Source organism: Centropristis striata, chromosome 14 (genome assembly GCF_030273125.1).
Source record: "Centropristis striata isolate RG_2023a ecotype Rhode Island chromosome 14, C.striata_1.0, whole genome shotgun sequence".
Classification (NCBI taxonomy): domain Eukaryota; kingdom Metazoa; phylum Chordata; class Actinopteri; order Perciformes; family Serranidae; genus Centropristis; species Centropristis striata.
Genome location: NC_081530.1, coordinates 17,241,321 through 17,253,360, shown reverse-complemented (window position 1 = coordinate 17,253,360; position 12,040 = coordinate 17,241,321). Strand labels below are relative to the sequence as shown.

Genomic DNA, 12,040 nt, shown 5'->3' with positions numbered 1-12,040 from the left:
AGAGAGAACCTGAATGTTTACCCATTTAATGTCTTTAAAGTTTAACTGGGAGTCTCTTGAATGTTTAAGTTTAAAGAAAATAAACAAGAGCTGTTGTTCTGAAACATTGTGTCCATCCATACATGTCCTGGTGAGCAAGAAGAATTTGTTAATGTGTTTCAATTTCATTGTGATATGTTTGGAAGGGATTGATTACTAAAGTTTTGAGAAGATATACTCTTTATCTGTCAAGAATAAATCACATTGTCACAATCATTTCATTGAAAGAGGTTAAAAAATATATTTTATTCCAACTTTATGGGAGACCATATTTATCACACAATTTACATTATTTGACAACCTTTTCCCTTAGTCATAGAGACAAAATGCATTTTTTTTTACTATTCCAATGCTTTTATGAATTAATCTATTAGTTAAGAGACACAAACGACTTTGATAAATTAGTCACTAGAGCCCGACAGATCGGCTGATATCGGTGTATATGCTGTTCGATATGTGCCGTTATGGAAGCCTTTTTTATACGATATATAATGCAGAAAATGTTGCTTGCCGTGATTTACAAATGGTGCTACTACTCATTTATTCATTTTTTTTTTCAGCATTTGACTGAAACTGAACAGTAATGCTGTTTATTTTTCAATTTATTTTATTTCTATTTATTCTTTATTTTCTCAGTTATCATTTATAAAATTGACTGTGCAATGTTTGTAATGTATATCAATGTTAAATATTTAATAAAGTTCTATCTAACCAAAACACAGTATAGTAAAGTGCATCAAAACCTCATAAACATACTTGTATAAGCTTTGGTAGAGCAATTTGGCTTTGAATTATTGGCTGATAATTTATCAGCTATAATGTAATGATCGAAATAATGCATAAAAATATAAATCGTGCACCCATAGATATAAACAGGGTTCGTACGGGTGCTTGAAATCCTTGAAAATGCTTGAATTTGTTGAATTTCAAGGTTTGAAAAGTGCTTGGATTTTGGATAAAGTGCTTGTAAATGCTTGAAATTCTTACTGTTACTCTTCTCTTGCAATCTGACTATAGATAACAGCATTTTCAATGGAAAAAAGTATATAACCTGAATAGCGTATAGTCTATCTGAAATGAAGACTGCTCCGCCTGCGTCTCGCCTGCGTCTTCTTGTTTCTGAGATGTTTCTTGTTGCTCTACCCTGAATCTTCTTTCTGAAGGGAGTTTTTCTAATTCCTAGTGGATGTGGGGGGTCCTGAAGTATTTGTGGGGCTTTTACTTCTAGTTTGGGTCGTGTTTAGTTCCACCAGCTGCCAGTTGATGATTTTTGTGAGCTTACTTTTGCTCCTAGCCCCTAGATTCCCATACCAGTATGTTTTATGAGATTAGCAAACTTTAGGTTATTTACATAACCCCGGTTCTCTGAGTAATATGAGTGAGATGTCTCACTATCACTATGGGATGCACGCCCCCGCTGCAGACCTCAGAAGCATTAATCTCAATACGCCAATCCTGATTGGCTGGTAAACGTGTCCGTCCGTCCGCCCGCGGTAGTCCCACCTCCTATAATTACCGCCTGCGGACGGGAACACGTCATTCAAGATAAGCACCTCTTCTCACCCGCCCAAGCAAGAAGGGTTGTCTGGTGAGACATCTCACTCATATTACTCAGAGAACCGGGGTTATGTAAATAACCTAAAGTTCTCTTTCATAATATTTCGTTCGATGTCTCACTATGGGATATGGTTGCTCCCGTATTGCCAGACAAGCTTATCCAGCGTCCACCAACCCTCAGGGAAAACAATCTGTTCCAATCAGGACATCAACACCGCGCTTGCCACGCAAGGAGCGGAGACGTCCAACATATAAAAGCGGACAAAAGTGAGAGGCGAGGACCAACTCGCTGCCGCACAAATGTCCTGAACAGACACTCCCCTGAACAAGGCCCAGGATGTAGCCACGCCCCGAGTCGAGTGCGCTCGCAGACCCACAGGTGGCTGCAAACCCTGACCCGCATAGGCCAAAGCAATCGCCTCCACCACCCAGTGGGACAGGCGCTGCTTCGTAATAAGCTTCCCTCTATGAGGACTAGCCCAGGAGACGAACAGCTGATCGCTCCTCCTGAACCCCCCAGTCCTATCCACATAGGTGCGCACAGCACGGACTGGACATAACGCATGCGACCGCAGCTCACCAGATGAGGCAGCAAAGGCCACAAGGTCAATAGGAGAACATGAGCCCACCACCTTAGGCACAAAAGCCGGGTTGGGCCTCAAGGTCATCCTCACATCCCCCGGGAAGAACTGAGTGCACGACGGGTGCACCGAGAGCGCATGAATGTCACTAACCCGCTTCGCCGAAGCCAGAGCCAGTAACAACACCGCCTTGAGAGACACGTGTTTCAAGTCGGCCCCCTCCAGTGGTTCAAACGGAGGGCCCTTGAGCCCCTCCAAAACCACAGCCAGGTCCCAAGGCGGCACCAGCGGCCTGGACACAGGGAGAAGCCTGCGCGCCCCCTTCATAAAACGGCAAACGAGCGGGTGCTGGCCCACCGTCAGCTTCCCAAACCCCACGTGGCACGCGGCAACAGCCGCCAAGTACACCTTAACCGTGGAGAAAGCCTTCCGATTGTCAATCAGGTCCTGCAAGAATGACAAAATCACCCCCACCGGACACTGAAGAGGAACGTGGCCGTTTCTGTGGCACCACTCCTCAAACACCCTCCACTTGCAGTCATACAGAGACCTAGTGGAGGCGGCTCGAGCACTCTGAATAGTGGAAATCACTCGCTGTGAGAGACCCCCAGCTGACAGATTGAGCCACTCAGGGGCCAAGCCCAGAGCGCCAGGCGCTCCGGGTGCGGATGGAAGACCATCCCCCCCCCTTGCGACAGCAGGTCCCTGCGCAGCGGGAGCTGCCAGGGTTGGGTGCACAGCAACCGATATATCTCCGCCAGCCAATGCATCGCAGGCCAATGCGGAGCTACCAGAATCAGCGCGTGGCCGTGCTCCCTCACTCTGGACAGAGTGGGGGGTATCAAGGCCAGGGGAGGGAACGCATAAAGAAGCTCGTGCGGCCAGGCGTGCGCTAACGCGTCTATGCCGAGGGGAGCATCCACGCCGCGCAGAGAGTAAAACAGCGCGCACTGCGCGTTCTCTCGCGACGCGAACAGATCCACCGCGGCCCGACCGTAACGGGACCACAACTGCTCCACACACACTGCTCCAGTCCATTCCCCGTACACTGGCGCGCCCCTGGACAACAGGTCCGCGCCCGTGTTCAGGACTCCCGGAACATGCGTCGCTCTCAGGGAGAGGAGACGACCGCAGCTCCACAGGATCAGTCTGCGTGCCAACATGTGCAGCTGACGGGAGCGTAAACCCCCCTGACGGTTGATATACGCCACCGTCGTCGTATTGTCCGTCCTCACCAGGACATGATGACCCATGAGAGACGGAAGAAAATGTTTCAGGGAGAGGAACACCGCTGAAAGCTCCAGAAAATTTATGTGAGACCGCTGGAGGCCCACACTCCAGACGCCCCTCACAGACCGGCCCTCGTGAATCCCGCCCCATCCCGTCAGGCTGGCGTCCGTAGTGACCACCTTCCTGGACAGAACGGAGCCCATGGGTACCCCGCGGGTCAGAAAGGACGGGACTCGCCAGTGGCGCAGCGACCTGGCGCACCCCGGCGTGACCGGCACCATCCGTGCGCCATGACGCACGGGGTCCAGCCCACATGAGGCCACCCACAGCTGGAATTCCCTCATGTGGAGGCGACCGAGACGGACTACGAGAATGGCCGACGCCATCAACCCGAGTAACCGAAGACACAACCTGAATCGAACAGATTTCCCCGGACGAAAAAGCGCGAGACATGTCCTGAAGACCCTCACACGCTCCGCCGAGAGGCGCGCCGTGAAAGACACCGAGTCCAGGGATAATCCCAGAAAGATTATCTCCTGCGCCGGGGACAGCACGCTCTTTTCCGCGTTTATCACGAAACCCAGATCCACCAGGTGTTGCATGAGAATACGCGTGTGCGCTCTGGCCTCCCGTTCCGACTGTGCCAGCAGCAACCAGTCGTCCAGATACGTGGCCAGGCGGATGCCCTGCCGTCTCAGCGGGGCTATCGCCGCTTCCGTGCACCGCACAAACACCCTCGGGCTTAAAGACAGGCCGAAGGGAAGTACGCGATACTCGTAGCAGATCCCCTGGAAAGCGAACCTCAGATACTTTCTGTGGGGAGGATAGATCGGGACGTGGAAATACGCGTCTTTCAGATCGACAGAAGTGAACCAATCGTTCTGCCGCACAAGGCGCAACAGGGATGCGTGTGTAAGCATCCTGAATTTGTATTTCCTGAGAAATTTGTTCAGAGCACGTAAATCCAGGATAGGGCGAATACCGGTCCCCCCCCGTTTGGGAACCAGAAAATACCTGGAGTAAAAACCGCTCTGACACTGTGCGGGGGGAACGACACAAATTGCTCTTTTGTTTAACAGCGAGAGGATTTCCTCCTGCAAAACACGAGCTGACTCCCCCCGAGCCTGAGAGTGTATTATACCGGCGAATCGCGGAGGAACGGCGGCGAACTGCAACCTGTAACCCCGCGAAATCGTCCTCAACACCCAGGGCGGAGCTGCGAGTGCGGCCCATCTCTCCCACCTGAGGGAGAGAGTGGTCCCGCACCGCAGCCCCTCCACCACGAGAGGCCCCAGCCGCGGTGCGGTGGCGGCCTCCTGTGGTGGAACAGTGGCACGGCACCCGGACGGCACAGTGGACGGCCGTCCGGGTGGGCAGCGCGGCGGCCCCGCCGTCCCCGCCTCGGCTTTTACCCGAAGGGGAACAGCGAGCGTTGCCACCGCGCTGCTCATTGTGATTCTTTTGGCTTTTATTAGCTGCGCCCTCGGCACTCGGCCTGGATGCGGCAGCGGGACACACTTTATTTTCTTTGAAAAAATGTGTGTGTGTGTGCGTGCTTGTGGACGTAAGACAGGGGCAACCGATGAACTCTCCGCCGTCAAACGTCCATCTCTCCCGGCTCGCTCTGGCGCAGGCCGTGGCGGCTGGGAGGCGGGGGCGTGGGGGGCCCCCGGGCACACGCTGAAAAGCCGAACAGGTGGGGCTGGAGAACGGGGAACGTCCAGCTGCATCACCGGTGGAGAGAGGGGCGGTCAGGCCGCTCTCTTCTTTTTCCTGGCCTGGCCGGTAGCTTGCGCGGGCGGGGCCGGCGAAGCCGCGGCCGGCGAAGCCGCGGCCGGGACCGAGGGTTTTCTGGGCCAGCTGGGCCGACCTGGCTGGGAAGGCGGCGCAGGCTGGGGTCTTGGCTGCTTAGGCACTTTAAACCGTGAAACCTGGGAAGCAGCCTGTGCGAAGGTTTTACGCTGCGCAGGTGGAGAGGGCGCAGGGGGCTTACGGGGGAGGCAGAGCTGAAGAGCCTCATCCTCCTTCTTTTTGGCTTTACACCGCCGTTGCATTGAGGCCAACGCGGAGCCAAAAATCCCCTCCGGGACAATGGGCATGTCCAGGACGTCGTCCTTCTCCCTGTCCGACAGGTTGGCGAGGTTGAGCCACCGCGCCCGTTCCTGCAGGACCATGGTCCCCATCGCTTTCCCCGTGGCCTGGACCGCGCAGCGTTGGACACGGAGACACAGGTCGGTAATGACCGGGATCTCCTCCCACGCAGCCGGGTCCTGAGTTTGCACAAAATCCTCACACAACTCAGCTTGGTAGGCCGTGAGCAGGGAGAGGACATTGAGCGCTCTGGCCGAAAGCGCAGCTGCCTTGTAGGCCTTTTCAGTCAGGGCTGACTGAAAACGGTCCGACTTAGACGGCAGGCTGGGGCTCCGGGAGGACAACGCTGACAGCCGCGGGTGGAGGTGCGCCGCGACGAGTGGCTCCATCGGAGGCATACGGAGCAGGCCCAGGCTCTCCATCGCTTCACAGTCGAGGGACGAGGCACCGGGGACCGGGCTCCTGCTGCTGTAGGGGCGGTCTTTCCACGAGCGCGCCACCTCATCCAGCAGTTCTGGGAAGACGGGGAGAAGTTGCCTTGTCGCGCTCCTGGCCAGGGGCAATTTCTTCCCCTCGTAGCGGGACCTGGTGGTCTCAGCTACGACAGCAGGCCAGGGGATGGCCAGCCGGGCAGCAGCGCGTTTGCACACGTCGAGCATGTCCGAGCTGGGGAGGGGAGAGGCTGGTAAGCTACTCTCATCTCCATCCCGAAAGGCAACGGAGACCGCGGGCTTTGCAGCCCCGGCCGGAGTGATGAAGACGTCGTCCTCTTCTTCATCCTCTGATATGAGGAGTTCAGAGGCGCAGTCATCATCGTCCCCATAGTCCAATTCCAGGACGTCTTCCTCCTGCGGGGAGACCGTGGCGAGGTCAGCCTGGGAGCCCCAGCTGGCACAAGCCTCCGGTACCGCCACCGCAGCGACCCCCGTTTCCTCTCCGTCTCCGGCGGCGCCGTCGGATGGGAGATAGGGGTCGAATCCAGACAAGCTAGCCTGGCGGGCTAGCCGTCGGCGGAGACTCTTGACCGTGAGCACCGCGCAGTGTTGACACGAGCCGGGGACGTCGATAGCTAGCCGGGCGTGTTCCAGCCCTAGGCAGCCCGAGCAGACCTGGTGTGGATCCCTGCTCGCAATCTTGTTCCCACAGCGGCACGAGCGGGCCGCTGAGTCTCTGTGCCCTCTGGTGTGAGGGGTATTCACCTCCATTCCGTGCGAGCTGGTGTGCAGGCAGGGAGTCGAGGATGGTTAGCTGGTGTGCTAACGCTAATTGCACCGAGGGACCGGCTGGTGTGCCGACACTCGGTACTCGAGCTGCCTGGTGTGGCGCCGAGGACAGTGCTGACCAAACCGTGGTGGGGCTAGGAAGCACTGAAATCGATCTGGTATGATCGACGAAGCAAATAAAATGTCCAAAAAACTAGCTAGCGCCCGGCGACAGAAGCTAAATAAGATCCGTCTACAGACAGTTAAGCTAGCCAGCCTTGGACGCAAGATATGCTCCGGGTGAGAAGAGGTGTTTGAATGACGTGTTCCCGTCCGCAGGCGGTACTTATAGGAGGTGGGACTACCGCGGGCGGACGGACGGACACGTTTACCAGCCAATCAGGATTGGCGTATTGAGATTAATGCTTCTGAGGTCTGCAGCGGGGGCGTGCATCCCATAGTGATAGTGAGACATCGAACGAAATATTATGAAAGAGAACTACTTTTAGTTGGTAAAAGTGTAGTATCATTGCTGGTGGTATGGTTAAGTGAAATTACCCCTTTTAGTATCGAAGTACTCATCTAAAACATGCCATTTACAACTGTTGTAAGGTACTGGAAAAGCTTGAAAATGGACCTTGAAAGTGCTTGAATTTGACCACTGAAAAAGTGTATGAACCCTGTATAAAACCATGAATCAAAGGTCAGATTGATGCAGTAACTGTAGTATCTGTGTGTTTTGCTAACGCTGATGGCTCTGCTGTATTGTCTCTCCAGGACACGGCCCTGGGGAAGCCCAGAGAGGTCTACCGTGTGACCGCTGACTCCAGCGAGCGTGAGGATCGTCTCTGCGCGTCCCTCAGCCTCACCTCGGCGACTTGGGCGGCCCTCGCTGACGGTGCCGGCCGACTCTACCTTCTCCGCACCGGCAAGAGGGGAGAGGGCAGCTCCAATATGAAGTGGGAAGTAAGTGTAACAGCCGAGTTTAATGCTTTAAGCTATACACAAACACATACTCAAATTATGTTTTGTGCTTTCCACGTTTTAGCTTTCTTTGAAATTGTTAGGATTCACACAGCCCCAAACATACTTAGATACATTATAGTCATCTATTTATAGAAGATACAAATGTTATACTTTTTGAAAACATGAGATCTTCAGCTTTCAGAATCGGTAAACCAATTGTATGTTTTCCAAACTATGTCTCATAAAGAATTATTCTAAAAAGGCATTTTTAAAGGTATATTTCAGTGAAAAAGATGTTCAGTGAAGGGGTGGAACATTTCGGGTAAATTTCCAGAAACTTTCCATGGGAAGTAAAGCTGGGGAATTTTGGAAATATTCCAAATCATAAAATTTCCATGGGAATTATGGAAATTTGTAGAAATTAATGGGAATTAACTGGAAATTAACTGAAACTGTATCATATCCAAACATGAATATAAACGTTTTGTTTTGCCCTAGGCAGACATCCATGCAAAATACAATTAAGAAAAACATTTGACGGATTTATTTATAAGTAGAACTTTATCAAGTTTTAATTATTTTATTGAACAACATGAACATACTCACCCTACTGCTAAATCTTGTTGTTTTAGTCAAGATTATGCTAAATAATAATAATAATAATAATCTTTATTCAAAGAGCACTTTTCAAAACGCATGTTACAAAGTGCTTTACAAAGACAAGTTAAAAACAGACATAAAAAAACAGATAAAAATAATGTTAGAAAATGACATAGTTCTGTGCAATTAAAAGACAGTTCAAGGGAAGGTAAAGTTCAGGTAAAATCAGGAAAGGCTCTCTGATGAAAGTATGTTTTAAGAAGAGATTTAAAAGAGAATCACTGACTCAACCGACCGGATTTCCTCGTATAAAGTATATATCCCCAACTATATTTATTAGGTCAACCTTCAATTGAATTATTTCCCAGTTTATTCGCATGGAAAGTTTCCAACTTTGTAACCCTGGTTTCAATGCAATCTAGCAGTCAGTGTGACGGTAAAAGGACAGCAACTAATCCATGACTCTTTATTGATTTGTATTGGTGACTAAATGGAATAGCAGCAACAAAGATGAACATAATTACTTTGTACTAAAGCCCTGACTATCTCCATGAATTAGTCTAAAATCAGTCTAAAATTGACATGAACTATTTGACAAAATATGCATTGAGCTAAGCAGGAATCCTGCATATTGTATCTCATTTATATTTATATATATATTGTTGAAAAGGAGATATGTCACCATGCACCACTTTAATAAATTGTTCATCAGCTTTTTTGGTTTGACACAACAGTTAATTATCATTTTTACTTTTAATAATGCCACTCAATGGATGAGTTGTCCACAAAAAACGAAGCCAACTTTGGGCCAGATAAGTGATGTTTTGAATGTCATGAAAGTGAGTGTCTTATGTCAGATATCCCAACAACTGGTGATATAATATTTGAGTCACTAAATAACACCATCAAGGTCCCACAGGAGCGTTACTAGTTTAATAAAAAGGTAATTCATCCTGACAGTGACAAATAAGTTTGTTTATGCCAGCAGACACTTTAGCTGGTGACAAGCCAGCGTTTGATAGTTGTTTCATTTCTAAAAATCTTCGCTGTCTGGGAGAAGAACGTCTTGATAGGCATCTGTCTGTGTATCCAAAGCTTAAATCACTTAATTCCCCGTGCCATAGTGCTCCATTGTTATCCAGAAAAGATTAAAAATACATCACTGAGCCACACTGCTGTAGAGATGTTTAGTCAGTATGATGAACACAGGCCCTGTTGGTTATATAAATCCATCCGACATACTGAGATTTATATTAATTTGTGGTAGAAAATAGTCCTCACCAAATGCATATTTATTCCTCATTGAGTCGTTTTGTTCAGAAAAATACTGAAAAACAGACAATCGAATGGTTGTTGGTTTAAGTCTCTTAAGACAAATAAAGAATATCGCCAGACTGGTTTTATTTAACCTGACATGTACGATGCAGTAGATTCCTATTCCAGAAAATAAAGAATAAATAGTTTATTACTCTAGTACTGTGTGCACATTTTAAAGGGGGATATTATGTTAATTTTTATGTTCAGACCTGAGAAGTTGAACATGTTTACATGCATTAATAGCTAAAAAAAACACTGTCATTTTTCTTACTGTCTGTCTGAATACACCTTTATTCATCCTCCATCCAAAACGCTCAGTTTTAGCACCTGTCTCTTTAAGCCCCTCCCTTCCAAATAAGTCCGGTGTGATTGGTCGGTGTTTCCGGGTCTTTCACATTTGAACTCTCAGCATCTCTGCACTGTCATAGCAGCTTGAGAATGACTGTCACAACAACGTAGCAGAACTTTCTACCCATATGTACAGGTGCTGGTCATATAATTAGAATATCATGAAAAAGTTGATTTATTTCAGTAATTCCATTCAAAAAGTAAAACTTGTATAATGCATAGCCTACATTCATTCCACATAGACACAGAAATATATCATTATACACGTTTCACTTTATGAATGGAATTACTGAAATAAATCAACTTTTTCATGATATTCTAATTATATGACCAGCACCTGTAGTTGTGACATCACAACCTTACAGAAGTCCTGGCAGCTCGTTTAAAGGCACGGTTTCTAATCGAACTCTGGTGTGGTTCAATGGTGAATAAAATCCACAAAAGCATGACGTTTATAAAATAATTGGAGGAGAAAGGATTCATGTGCACAATAGATCAGTGCAAAGTTGAGGTGAAAACAAACTTCGACAGCAGTATTTCAATCGGCTCCGTGTTGCTTTGTTTATTTCTGTGTTTGCAATTTCCACCACCAACTTTCCAACCATTAAGAAATAATAGTGCTTAGATATTTCCAGCCTTCCACCTTCATACACGCCCTCTGCAAATCTTTTTTTAATGCACTGTCAAAGAAAACCAGACTAAATACAAAGTCAACCAAATATATAAATCTCACTCTGATTCGGACGAACCAAATGAACAGTATAACAGTATTTATATAGCACCTAGACCTGCTTGATAATTAAAAGACGTGGGTATCTCACTTTTTGCAATATTGGCACCTTTAAAGAACTGTACATATTGTGTATTTGAAGGGAGAAGTATTAATATAAACCATAGAGACATTGAATCAAGAAAAATCAGTTATAGAACTAACGGACCCAAGCAACCAAGAGTAGGTTGTTTCGTAGAGGTTTTCACGATTTCTATACTGAATTGTTAACCCATCAAAATAAGCTTTTAATTTCAGTTGTCCAAATCAAAAGCCGAAAATTTGTCTTTGTGTGGTTACATAATATTTGGAGATTCAGAGGGTGTGCAGCCCTTTTAATGTGCTCTTGCATTGTGACCTGTCCTGTTGTTCAGTATATAAACTCGTCAAAAGAAGGATTTAAAAAAAAAAAAAGTTATGCAAATTAAAGCTTCAGAAGCCGTTTCTGTGTTCATAAAGCTTAGCCGCTGTCTTTGATAAGACGAGTCTTTGTGCACTTTATCCTGTTAACAGGCTGCATTTGGGACTGGCTACAAATGAGAGCTCGCTCTCTGAACAAGCACACTTGATGCACTTCTGAAAGCAAAGTTCAAGAGTGGAATTTGTAATGAAGAATTGAGCCCTCGAGTCAGTAACTTCCAATGTTCTAATTTTAAGTTTCAGCACTCAGGGATCCCTGCCAAGCCGTATTGAATCTTTCACTGTAGGCTGTGTGTGTGTGTGTGTTTGTGTTTGTGTGTGTGTGTGTGTGTGTGTGTGTGTGTGTGTGTGTGTGTGTGTGTGTGTGTGTGTGTGTGTGCGTGTGTGTGTGCGTGTGCGTGTGTGCGTGTGTGTGTGTGCGTGTGTGTTATGAAGACACCGGTAATAAATAGACTCATGAACCAGAAATCTTTATGCAGTCGCACGGAAGTCGAGCATCTCTGCATCACATCACCTCCTTCAACCAGACAACTGTGGACACTGATTTAGAAATACTAGTTTGAATTAGCATGTTATTGATATAATAAGGACAAATATCTCCTCACTGATGCACAGTTTAGACCGTTTAAAGCCAGCTGACGCAAACAGTTAATGCTGTGGCCTTTTATTGAAGCATAGAAGGATAATGCAGGGATAAATCCTCATTTTTGTAATGGAATTAAAGGCTATTCTAAACTTTATATTAACATTCAACAATATCTTTAATCTCCTCAAGTCTTATAGTATGTTACATTTGGGTTAGGTTAATAAATCAAGCTCTCTTCTCGCATATAATATACAGTAGAGGTGGTGCGTCATAATAATAATGAATATTTTAATAGTTTTATTTGATTACAGATAAAAAAAAGTTAGTGAACCCT

At 47.5% G+C, this 12,040-nt stretch overlaps 1 protein-coding gene across 1 annotated transcript in view; it reads left to right on the top strand.

Annotated features, from left to right (window-relative positions):
* The window catches only part of nudcd1 (NudC domain containing 1), a 79,272-nt gene that overhangs the window by 5,516 nt on the left and 61,716 nt on the right, over positions 1 to 12,040 (top strand). The window contains exon 3 of the mRNA XM_059349929.1: positions 7,478 to 7,666. Within this exon, the coding sequence (XP_059205912.1) occupies positions 7,478 to 7,666 (189 nt within the window). The remainder of the gene's footprint in view (positions 1 to 7,477; positions 7,667 to 12,040) is intronic.